The sequence below is a fragment of the Parasteatoda tepidariorum genome, chromosome 3, assembly GCF_982258835.1.
Source record: "Parasteatoda tepidariorum strain Cologne lab strain chromosome 3, Ptep-v5.0, whole genome shotgun sequence".
In the NCBI taxonomy this organism is placed as follows: domain Eukaryota; kingdom Metazoa; phylum Arthropoda; class Arachnida; order Araneae; family Theridiidae; genus Parasteatoda; species Parasteatoda tepidariorum.
Window position 1 is genome coordinate 85,102,475 of NC_141757.1, and position 12,145 is coordinate 85,114,619.

General features: G+C 26.3%; 1 protein-coding gene across 7 annotated transcripts; it reads right to left on the reverse strand.

Moving 5' to 3' along the window:
* Positions 1-952: 952 nt before the first annotated feature.
* Positions 953-12,144, reverse strand: CSN7 (COP9 signalosome subunit 7). 7 transcript variants are annotated; one of them, XM_016047944.4, is made up of 9 exons: positions 11,741-12,137; positions 11,411-11,609; positions 8,135-8,210; positions 7,962-8,050; positions 6,551-6,753; positions 5,232-5,337; positions 4,001-4,116; positions 3,477-3,539; positions 953-1,205 (listed from the first exon to the last, which is right to left on the reverse strand). In XM_016047944.4, the coding sequence occupies exons 2-8, from the start codon at positions 11,579-11,581 to the stop codon at positions 3,503-3,505; spliced, it is 798 nt and encodes a 265-aa protein (XP_015903430.1). In that variant the 5' UTR covers positions 11,582-11,609; positions 11,741-12,137; the 3' UTR covers positions 953-1,205; positions 3,477-3,502. The 7 variants fall into 7 exon arrangements, with proteins under 7 accessions (XP_015903430.1, XP_071038578.1, XP_071038583.1 ...); XM_071182477.2 differs by having other exon boundaries at positions 11,411-11,583; positions 11,741-12,124; XM_071182482.2 differs by having other exon boundaries at positions 953-3,184; positions 11,411-11,583; positions 11,741-11,969.
* Between the last annotated feature and the right edge of the window lies 1 nt (position 12,145).

The window sequence follows — 12,145 nt, forward strand, 5'->3', positions numbered from 1 at the left end:
GGGGGGACTAGTAGTTAGTAGGGACTTGTAACTAGTAGTTTGAATGTAGAATGTTTGAGTTTTCACCGCAATTACTTCTTACAAAGCAACGTTCAAGGAATTGCGCATTGGTGGAGGAAAATTGATCGAGTTTTGGAAATAAAAGACCGAATGGTCCAAAATTGGCAATTCAAAGTTTGTCGGTGCCTAAAAACAGCGTCGATGCAGAAAGATCGTTTTCTAAGTATAAAAATTTATTAAGTGATGAAAGACGAAGGATAAATGAGAATAATCTGACAATGTACAACTCTTTGTACCAATATTCTATTCATTTAAATAAAAATATTAATATTGCTTGAAATTCAAAGAAATACTTTTGCTGTGTATTTTTAAGCTTTTTTTATTATATTGCTCAATTTCTGTCTTTTGCATCATTTATACAATAAATTTTTTTATGTTTAGAATTTGAGTAATTTTCAAATATTCCCGCGATTTTTACACAAATTTGGGGTCTTCTTTCCCGCGACAAACTTGCAGCCCTAATTATGATATATGAGCTATTATCATAGAAAGGTACATTTTGAAGTCAGTAAGCTATAAATTTCTAAACATTCTGGTAAACAACGCTAGACCTAGTTAATTGGTAAAAAAAAAAGTTCAGTCTTGAAATTTATTTAGAGTGGCACCCATGCTGATTGTGAAGTTAAATGTTTAAATGGAAAGTTTTGTTTTCATAAAGGTCATTTTCATAGCAAGTCTATTGAGAAAGATCACCTTTTAAAGTAAGAGTTTCAAATAAGATTCTAGTTGAATTAAACAATAATTTTAATAAAACAAAATAAAATCAAATAATGTAATGAAAATATTTTTCTTTTAAAACATTTGAACAAATAAAAAAAAAAAAATACAATGAACATACTTAAATAAAATTTAATAAATAAAGTAAACAAGATGTGATAAGAAAGAGCCACAATTTGTTTAGTAAAACCTTTATTTCAAAAAGAGATAGAGTAAACAAAATGCTTCAGGATGTAGGCAAGAATGAAAGCTTCAATATTGAGCACAAGTATGAAAATTTCAAAGTTTATTTACAGTCGCTGAAGTGCTCTTAGAAACGTGTTAAATATGTAGCATTGTAAAAATTGTCCCATTTATCAAACAAAAAAGAATTATCACAATGACACAATTAACTAACTGGGGTATAACCTGACATGGAATGAACCAATCTGGAAAGGAAAGAAAATGTATTTAAAAAGAAAATTTATAGATGTAAAATTTTCATGAGTTAAACAGGATATGGAATAATGAGGTATCTTATCTATTTAAGAAAACTAATTGGCACACAAAAAGTATTATTCCAAAAAAATAAAAAAAACTAACACTGTGAATACCTTTTCATCCGATGTTTAAATTTTATTAAACTAAAAAGGTTCATGGTTTGAAGGCACCATCGACGATTTGATAGATAATTAGCCTAGAATTATTAAGTAATGAAATTGGGCAAAAAACAATACTTTATCCGAATAAATATACCTTTTATCCTCAAAAATTTAACTTTTAACCAAGAAAATATGGCATGATTGCCAAAATTTAAAAAATAAGTTTTTTTTTTTTTTTTTTTTTAAAAAGATACTTTTTGTAATTTTAGTAATAATTATATATCAATGATTATAGCTCTAAGTAAGTTGTTCATTCTTTTATGAAAAGTTTAGTTTCCAATGTTCATTTGAATATAAAAGTTTCAGTTTCCACTTATTCAATGATATATTTAACATTAGTTTTGCCTATGACATAAGATTTTTTCTTTTTTTTTAAAATTTAATAGGTTTTATTTTTTAAACAGTATTGGATACAGTTAGTTAATAGTTTACCTAGTCACACATTCTAGAGAATAGGGTATTTAATATGATACAGGCTTTTTGCATAATTCTATTAGGGCCTCCTTGCCACCAGCTATTTTCTGTTTTAGAAGTAAATATCAGCTGAATTTATATAAGCAGGTAGTGAAACAAATTGCATCAAACTTAAAAATAGAAAAGTGGCAACACATTCGCTTGATATTAAAAAAATTAAGATTCTCAACACAGGAATTGAACAAACAAAAGTTTCAAGTATTTTAAAAATAATTTAAAGAACCTATTTCAAAAGAACATGCAATGCTAAAAAACTATGTTTAAATATACATTTATATACACATAAAAAGAAAAGCAAATAGGAAAAAAACTATTATTACTTTGTATAATATCAGAAAAACAATAATAATTATACTGTTAAAACAGAGGTAGTCACCTTCTGTTTCTTACATTTCTTACTTTTTGGATTGCAGAGCCCAAAAATGTAATGCATATCAAAACTCACATCTTTACAGAAGGGTATCTAATGAGTTTATAATACATATGCAGAAATTTACATAAATAATTGCATTTCTATAACTCCATCCACACATTATATACAACACAGAACAGTTTGAACTAAAACTGCTCACTTATGGGTAATAGGGAACAAGTTCTCTTCCATAGTTTTAAACTGATATTGTCTTTGAAATACCATTTGTTCACTGCTTAGCCAGGAAGAAAGTCTATAAAAGTTGGTTGACAAAAACATTTCTTTTTTAAAAATAAATAATAGATGTTATTAACCTTTCATAATTGATTCGCAAAAATTAATAAGTCAAATTGAAACTAAAAATAAGAAATGAACCTCAATCCATGAAATTGTTTTTCTAGTCAAAATATATATTTAATTTGATTAATGCAACATTATTTTAATGTAATGTTAACATAAAAATTAGTTAATTAGTCAAGAATGAAAACTTAAGAATAAAATAATAATGTTCTGGTTAAAAAAGACTGAAAAATAATAAAAATAGATTCGGTAAAATAATAAATAAAAAACTTCTTATAAAAGAATATGTAAAAGTAAAAAGGAAATTAAAAATTCAAGGACCAATGCATCGCATAAATCAAATAAAAGCTAAATTTGTTAAAGACTGTACTCATAATACTAAAAAAAGTAAGTATTTTTGTTCCAGTAATGTAAAATTAAATGAAAGAAATACAGGAACTAAATATTTTTTTGAATATTTATTTAAGACAGAAAAAAAAAAATTTATATATACAACAGAAAGGAATCCATATATATTTTTCACAAAGAATAAATGGAAGATCTAAAGCATTCCAATCTGCTTTACCACAGTCCTACAATCCTATAAAAAATATATCTAAATCACAAAATAGTAAAATAATTTAAAAATGTAATAATATAGAAAATCTATATAACAAAAAAAAAAAAGCTAGTAAATACGGATGACGAAAAAAAAAAGTTTATAAAAGTCTAAAACACAAATCAGAAAGTAGCACTTTTTTGCTATTCTTTAAAACTTGGTATTTCTGATTTTATTCTACATTAGGCAAACAAATAAAATAAAACTAAATTCTAGTAAGTGCACTAGAATTTCGGAATATGATGTAACGAACGATGCAGAAGCATATGCATACCTTTTTGTCACTCTTTAAAAAGGAGTTCATGATTTTGACCAAAATTTACTACTGCCTTTGATTCTGAAACCATAAAAATAAAATATTTTTAGCCATAGAAATAAATCTAAATACATCCATACTTGACTTTTTCCTAACCAAACAGCGAACAGTGATGATATTCAACAAAATAGGCTTTTATTTTTAATGGGGAGGAAAAAATAGAAAAGTAAGACATTGAGTACAATTTAGAAGATGAAAAACCAATAAATTGTTTAGAATTTACAACATATGACACATTTTGTAAAATAATATAAAATGAAGAGTTGAAATAGCAAATTTTTAATCATTTAAATTATTTCATTTCATATTTTAAGAAATTTTGCCTTTAACAACAGCAAATTATTGATTTACCAAGCAAATTATTGATTTACCAAACATTTTATATGCTTTCACCACTTCATATAAAATGAAGCTTTATGGATATTGATATATGAGAGTACACTAAACAATTAATAGTATTGCAAATATTTTACAATACCTACCCTTTTACACTCGATTTCTTTTTTGAAGGTTTTTCAGGTTGCAGTACTTCTCGCATCTCTTCAACAACTTCATTGTCTTGTGCTTGAGATTTTAAATTCTTCTTTACTGAGCTGACCTAAAATGCAAATTAAAAACTTTTGAAATAGTAAAATTAGTTTCGGTTGAAATGACACGAATACCAAAGTAAAACTTTAAAATATTTTAATTGGCTTTCAATTTATTCCCTTCTAATATAACAATTCATTAAAAATAGTAACATCAAACTAGGCAATAAATTTAAAATATACAAAAATCACTAAACATCAAGCAAAGAACACTTTAAAATGATGGTTTCGCCTTTAAAATTATTGAAGAGCAATAAAACAAAATCTGATGTGCAAATTAGATAAATAGGAATCTAACTGCATGATTTGTAAAACCAATTAGTACAAATAGAGATAAGTATATAAATTGCTTCACTATCATTTATGATGCATATTGATAAGAACATTTTCAAATGATAAAAAATTAGTTGTGGTGAATCAGGGGATAAGAGTGTTTGCTTCCCAATGAGGCGACCCGAGATCGAATCTTAGTGATAGCTGGTTGATGCGAATTCCACATCTGGCTCACTTCGACCACAGTGCTGATGTAAAATATCATCAGTGGTAGAGGGATCATGGGTTAGAGTCCCCAAGCAATCAGGCTAACAGTAGGAGATTTTTAGAGTTTTTCTCACCATGTAACACAAACATGGATTAGTTCCATCAAAAAGTCTTCCACGTAGGGAAATTTTTCCTAATACTTGATACAGAAGTTCCTTTGTCTTCTGAAATGGATTAAAAATTACAAAGCTACAGAGTTGAACATGGGCAGTTGTAAACTGAAAATTTGGTCGGCTGTTCAGTGCCGGCTACAAAATAAAATAAAAATGATAATGCGTGGAATAAAGACTTGCACTTCTCAAAAAATGTAAACAAAAGAGGTAAAATTTTTATTATTATTAATTTTTATTATTACAAAGAATTACTGATTTAAATAATAAGCTACTATCCCCAGCCCTTAAATTTTTGTTGTAACTTTAAAAAAAATAATGATAATAATAATTCTATGTGATCAAAGAAGTTTATCGATAAATAAAAATCCAACTATAGCAAAAATAAATCAAACAATTATTAGAAGAAAATTAATTTTAAAAAAATAGTACACAATTATAAATAATAACAAAAGTAAACAAATAATTTACAATACCTCATTTTCTATCTGCAGCTTTAATTTTAGATGATTATCTTTCATTGTATTCGCTTTTACTATTTGGTTTTCAATATTATTCAGTACCGTTTCACAGCTATCAGACCTGCAGGAATCAAATAAAAGTAGCTAACAATTAGAATTGCACTTCAACAAAATATACATAATGAATTTGACATAAATAAAAAAATTTTTTAAAAATCTTCTAACAAAGTTTTAGATTTATTTAAATGTATCAACTTTTGATAACATGTTAATGATAATAAAAATTAGTCCATCAATTAGTATGCATGTATGTATATACCTGCATATATATATATATATATATATATGAAAATTGTGAGTAAATCTAAGGGAAAAAATTCATACTTTCTATAGAATTTCTGCAGTCAGCAGAATGAAATATCACCTAGGAAAACCTGCTGACAAGAGATTATAAGTGTGACACGAAATTTCTTTTTTAAAACAAGGATCTTTTTAGATCTATTTGACCTATATTAGTTATATCAAATATATTGCAGCATAAGTTAACTTTTCAGTCTTCCAAAATTTTACAAAATCAGGACGTCGACTTATACAACTGTAATATACTCAGACATTCGTTTATCATAAAATATCAATGCATTATGTATAATGAGATAGATATATGAATAACTTCGTATTGATTTAATCCTTTTAAAAACTATTTTTAATATGTTATATACAATTAATATTTTTTTTTTGCATTTTGATTTTTAAAAATACTTTAAATTATAATCAGAAAAATTAAGAATAGGAAAAATTAAGTTATTTTGTTCAAAAGTATATCAAAATATAGAACAGAATAAAAACTTCTAAATCATACCATAAAGATACGAATTCAAAGATTCCAGAATATCATTTATATCTGATTTAATAACAATATACATATTTATTTAAGGATAAATGTTTCACATATCCAGAGAGAAGAATGCTAAATATTTTTAACTAGAAAAAATTTTGTAGACTAAATAATTTTTCTAAATTTTTAAGAGTTCTCATACTTGTTTTTTTTTTCCCCCTTAGCCTTTGACTTATACTCCTGACATACCTGAAAATTGCTATCTCATAACCAAAAATAGGGGGACGACTTATACACAGAGATACATAGTATTTGAATTTCAAAGACAAAATAGTAAAGCAAAAGCATTTAAATATTCCAATATCAGATTTCTATTTTTAAAAAAAAATGTCTCCACAGTAAAAAATAAAAGAATGCTATAACATATTTTTAGAACTTTATTTGATTGCTACTGATTAAAAATAATAAAATAAAAATTATGACTTAAATACTTATTTACCATTCATGTAGGACATTGATAATGATATCAACATCAGCAGGTTTGATATCTCTGCCCAAAGTATAATCAACTTCTAATCGATTATTCTTTTGATCCAACTTTCCTTGCACTATATCAGCATATATTACATCAATTATCAAATCTTCCAATTCTCGCAGATTCTTCAAATCAAGCTCTTTCAAAAGTTTTGAATATGGAATACACTAAAAAGCAATTGTTTAAAAATTAGAAATTAAAAATAAATTCTAATCAAGGAAAAGAATTGAATAATACTTTAAATTTATTAATTTTGTCATTCTTCATTTCAGACTGGTGCACCTTGGTTTTTTAAAGTAGAATAATTGAAAGACTTTGATACTTCTAAACAAATAGAAGTGAATTTAAATTATTTATGAGAACGTATAACTCTACAGTTAACGAAAAAGATACTTATAATCAAATTTCTCAGAATTATATAGATGGTTTAACATACTACGAGTTTAGTGTATCAACATATCCCATACTCGGGATTTCACAAAAAATAAGCTTAATATATCAAATAAAAATAAACTTAAATGACTGAAAGTAATTGTTAAATTAAAGATCTAACTTTTTAAAATAGTCTCAATTTATTATTCTATTTTCACAGAAACAAATTTTAAAAGATTAGTAGCGATGATCAAAAACTGAATTAGCAATGATAGCATACGAATTGTTGCAATAAAAATGGAAACTAAACCAAGTGATTCTTTCATAGGATTTGTAATACTAGCAGTTCTACATGTTAATGGAAAAAACAATTAAAAATATTTAATAACATCAAAATAATTCAGCTTGATTCAAATTGCCCCTGGTCCAACATGCCCTGTCATCCCCTACCTGTTTTTTTACAACTTTTGCTCAATGAAAATGAAAGTTATCTAAACATTGTAGGATTGAAACTAGGCCTCCATGTTAAGTACATATTTCTAAGATGAGATAAATCACAAAATATTTTCCTTTATATGAATTGCTAAAAAATATATTTATCACATATTTTGATCTGTTTTTTCCCCCTTCATTTTTTAGTTTCTTTTCCTTTACTTAGAATAATTCTTTTCCTTTTTCTTAATTTTAGTCTTCTCAGTTTCCTAATTTTATTCCCTAAGTTGCTTCTACCATAGCTGAATTAAACACTAAAATGAGAAACATAACAATTTGACAACATAAATTATATCAGTAAATCTAAGATAACAATAATGTACTGGAAAATAAGATAAATTAAACAGTAATTTGTAATTATTTCATAATTATTGATTTCTTTTAATTTTTTTTTAAGCTGCTTAAAGTAACAAAACAAAGAAAAGGAAAATTTTGAATAAATGCAATATATCTTCTAGAAAAATAAAGGAAAATAATAGAAAAAAAAATTATCAATCAAATTTCAACTCACTTTATCTTTAGTAGCTAGAGATACAATGGTGAGATGGCGTAACTTATTAATCATAGCAGGAGACAATTCTGGAAATTGGTCTTTATTTTCTAAAATAAATATATCAATAAAATTTGAATTTAGAAAGAAGTATAACAAAACCATTATTGAGATAAATATAAATTTTGGCCTACCTAAATAATTTGAATAAGTCCCAAAAGCAAAAAGATGCAGTAACTGATAATAAGGAGCATGTTCTGTGGTATTTAACTAAAATAATGTAGATATATATCACATTAAGCATTAAAATCATATATATAACATTAGAAAAAATGCACACATTTTACTCAAAAGTTAACATATTTATAAATTTAATAACCTTCTAACAACTGAATGAGTAGATAATTTAGGAAATACCACTTCCTTATTTCTTCGATTTTCAAACAGACTCAAACAAAGATATTCTTAAAGAAATTTATGGCATCTATACCAGGGTTGGCAAGTTTTCGACACGTGACGGTTTTTACCGGTTTATACCATGGTTTTTACCGTCATGTCAAAAACCCCACTGTCAAAAACGTCGAAAACTGTTAAAAACCCATAGTTTTGGTAAAACTGTATTTTTGAGTTTAACTGCTTATAATTTAAAATTAATTCCTTTTTGGGCAATAAAAAGTTAAAAGATATTAGATAAAGTTGTTAAAAGATATTTAAGAACAGATTCTTGCATTTTCCCAACATGATTATATCAAAAACATACTATTTAGGATACTAAGCAAAATTTTCAACATTTCCAAGCATCATTTTGCTTGGCATATTACATTACTGAAGAATGTCAAGTCATTCTTGGCTTAGAGTTTGTTAGTAGTTACAAGCTTTGAAAGTTTTGTTTAGCTTATTTCTAATATTTAAGAAATGCCAAATTTTAAATTCTTCTTTTTAGTTCTTGAATTTATTAGTAGTTCCAAGCTTTTTTGTTTGTTTGTTTATTTCTAACAATTAAGAAGTGCAAAATTTTGAATCCTTTGCAAATCAAGCTATAATGATAATTGTTTATTTCTAACAATTAAGAAGTGCAAAATTTTGAATCCTTTGCAAATCAAGCTATAATGATAAAAGTAAGTATCACTATTTTCAATAAGTATATTACAATATTTCTATATGAATGTATATCCTTCTATAAGAATACGTGTTTACAGTTGCAAAATCAATTGCAATCATTTACAACATTCATTTAACAAGGCAATTATGTGAAAATAATATATTGCCTGCTTTATGCCATAAATTAAAGAAAACAGTAGGTTTTTGACGGTTTTTACCGGTAAAAACACGGTTTTTACCACTGTCATGTCAAAAACCAGTTTTTGATGGCAAAAACCCAACCCTGATCTATACATAGTGTGGAAGAGAGGACTTTATTTCTCATAAAAATAATTTTAATGCAAAAAGATATCCTACAATAACAAAGTGATTTATTAATTAGTATCCCAAGGTAGGTTCATTATATTGTTTAATGGGATCAGAGTAGAATTCTGTTATATTAAACAAAACAAAAAAAACATAAAAGAAGCAACAAAAAAAAAAAAAGGTTCAGTTTTAAGCAGCACATGAACAGAATGTAATTCACTATAATAGGTACTTAATATAACATTCAACATCAGTAAATGTCAGGTTCAAGTGAAAAAAATAATGATTCAAAAAATGATAAATGATTAAAAACGTTAATATTTAGAAAAAAATTGCTAGAAAGTCACGAATTAAAAAATAGGCGTATTTAGATATATTATGGAATTTCTAAAAAAAATTATTGCTATTGGTACTCAAGTGCTTTTTCTAAAAATAAATTTTTATAGAGATGTAATCGATTTACAATAGAAAATATTTTATATTTAACAAGAAGAACCTAATATTTGGGGTTATATGCTAGTCCTAATATGTGGGGCCTAGAAGGGCATTTGAATAAGGGGCCCAAAAAAACAAACTATTTCTGATATCACAGAAATGTTAAAATACTATAACTATCGTATTAAGTAACTTGATTTACAAAATTTATAAAAATGTTAAGTTTTCTTTAACAAGCTAAATACTGTAACTACTGTGAATTTTTAAAAACTTTAAACTTGCCTTTTCTAATTAGCGAAAAGAGTCCTATCTTAGTAAATGAAGCTCGTTGCAACAAATTATAACATTATTCTTTGTTAGTCCATGATATTTATTATCAATAAAATAATAATGGGTAACTTGTGTTAGTTTTGTTCTTTAATTTCACAAGTATCCTTTTGTATTTAAATGGAAAGCGGTTTATTTAGTAATTTTGACATTGACTCTTTTTAAAGTCTTCTTCTGATAGATTAAAAGAAGGTATATAAAAATATTTTATTCATAGTTATAAGAATGAGACAAACTACAAAAAATTATTTCTAAAATTGTGTTAAATTTTTTCAATAAGCTTCAAATTTAAATATACATAGAGTCCAAACCCCCCCCCTCCCCATAATATCCTGGGCTACAGAGTGAAATTACATTCAAATCAGTTTGACTCTGGGAGAAACAGAATCACATAATTAAATTCGTTTGAAATAATTATTTTAAATTATTTACAATTTTTATCTTTTAATGATTATTACCATGGGCATATATTCTTTTTATTTGGAAATTCACCCAAAATTCAAAACTCATATATAAGCTGATGTAAAAAAATAAAGCATGCTAAGCTTAGAAATAAAAATGTACCCCCTCTCTCTTATAGAAATAGTAATGATTACGCAATGGATAAAGAAGCATGGACTTTCCGAATTTGTAACAAGAAGCTTTGAAAAGTAATAATATTCCTATCAGATCATCTTTTTTATGCATTTTTTTCAACCTTTATATTTAAGTATTTTGTTTTCAACTATTTAATGTATTTTTATGATTTGTTCAAACGTTTCGTGATATTTACTGATTATCGCTAAATGCTCAAACAAACGAGAAGCATTCCTTTTGGCTATATCCTCCTTGAATTATTTAAAGTTGGTGAATCCGATTATAAACAGGCACCCTAACTTTATTTTTCTAAATTCTTGCCTTACATTCGAAAATAAACGGAGCATGTAATTAAAAATATTGAGAACACGTTAATACATAAATTAAGGAGAGGTTTCCGTATCGTGATCTTTGCTAAAATAATAGCCAAGTCAGGGCAACTTCCAGGCAGTGGCCCGTGAGGACAGAAAAGGACTGACTCGAAAGGTATAACTCATAGCCACACCCCAGGCAAACACAGTTTTTTTTTTAAAAAAATATTTGCAAGTTTAAAATATATTTGGCAGCTTGACGATTGTAGTTGGAGCAACAGATTACGATACAGAAACATCCCCTTTTGAGGAAAAAGCAAGCGAATCAAACAGAAATGAGAAAATAAAAAATAAATACATCTTTTGGATAGCTTCCAAAAACAACATTTTTAAAACAATTAAAAACAGGCTTACTTCTTGAATATTTGGCATGTCTAATAATTCTCCAAATACATAAATACCAGGAGCAACTAAAACTTGTTTTATCAATTCAACAGCAGCAGCTCCTTTAGCAGATTTTGCTAAAATTAAATACTGTTCCAACAAAGCTTGCTGATTAGCAGTAGGTAGATTTTTGTCACTCATTTCTATCAGAATAAAAATTATTCAAATTCTAAAATATATAAGACACACAAGATTAGCAATACAATTTATATAGGACTTAGAAAGGTTCTAATTAACATATAATTTTACAGATAAGACAAAAAAAATATACATTTTTTGATTTCACAGTGAAGAACTTACTTTAAAAGCGAAAACAGTAGATACAAAATTGCCTGGTAAAATTTATTGTTTGTTTCCTTAAACACCTATAACTTTCATAAGATTTATTTTAGGTAAACTTTCCTTAGAAATAAATCAGACTTAATATTAAAGTATCTTATGTAAATGACGTAAATGATCAAAATGCGGCGAACAAGAACCAGATTAAAATATCAACAACAATCACCAAAATACTTCCTGATTGCCAATCAATAAAAAATTTTAACAAAATAAAATATGTAGCGAAAAATGTACGCAAATAGTAACTAATAGCTAAAATAATATTTTGAGGGGTTCAAAAGAGATCATTTTTAGTCGATAATATCTTAAAATAAGTTCTTATATGAAATGCCAATTTGATGCCAGTAAATTGCAAAACTAAAGACT

What these genes read in the sequence shown, in the direction of transcription:
- CSN7 (XM_016047941.4), bottom strand. Translation starts at nt 11,581, where the DNA reads ATGAGTGACAAAAATCTACCTACTGCTAATCAGCAAGCTTTGTTGGAA. An exon ending in AGCTGCAGATAGAAAATGAG is followed by an intron (nt 4,117 to 5,231) that starts GTATTGTAAATT and finishes TTTGCATTTTAG; the next exon opens with GTCAGCTCAGTAAAGAAGAA. An exon ending in AAGAAATCGAGTGTAAAAGG is followed by an intron (nt 1,206 to 4,000) that starts GTAGGTATTGTA and finishes TTTCCTTTCCAG; the next exon opens with ATTGGTTCATTCCATGTCAG.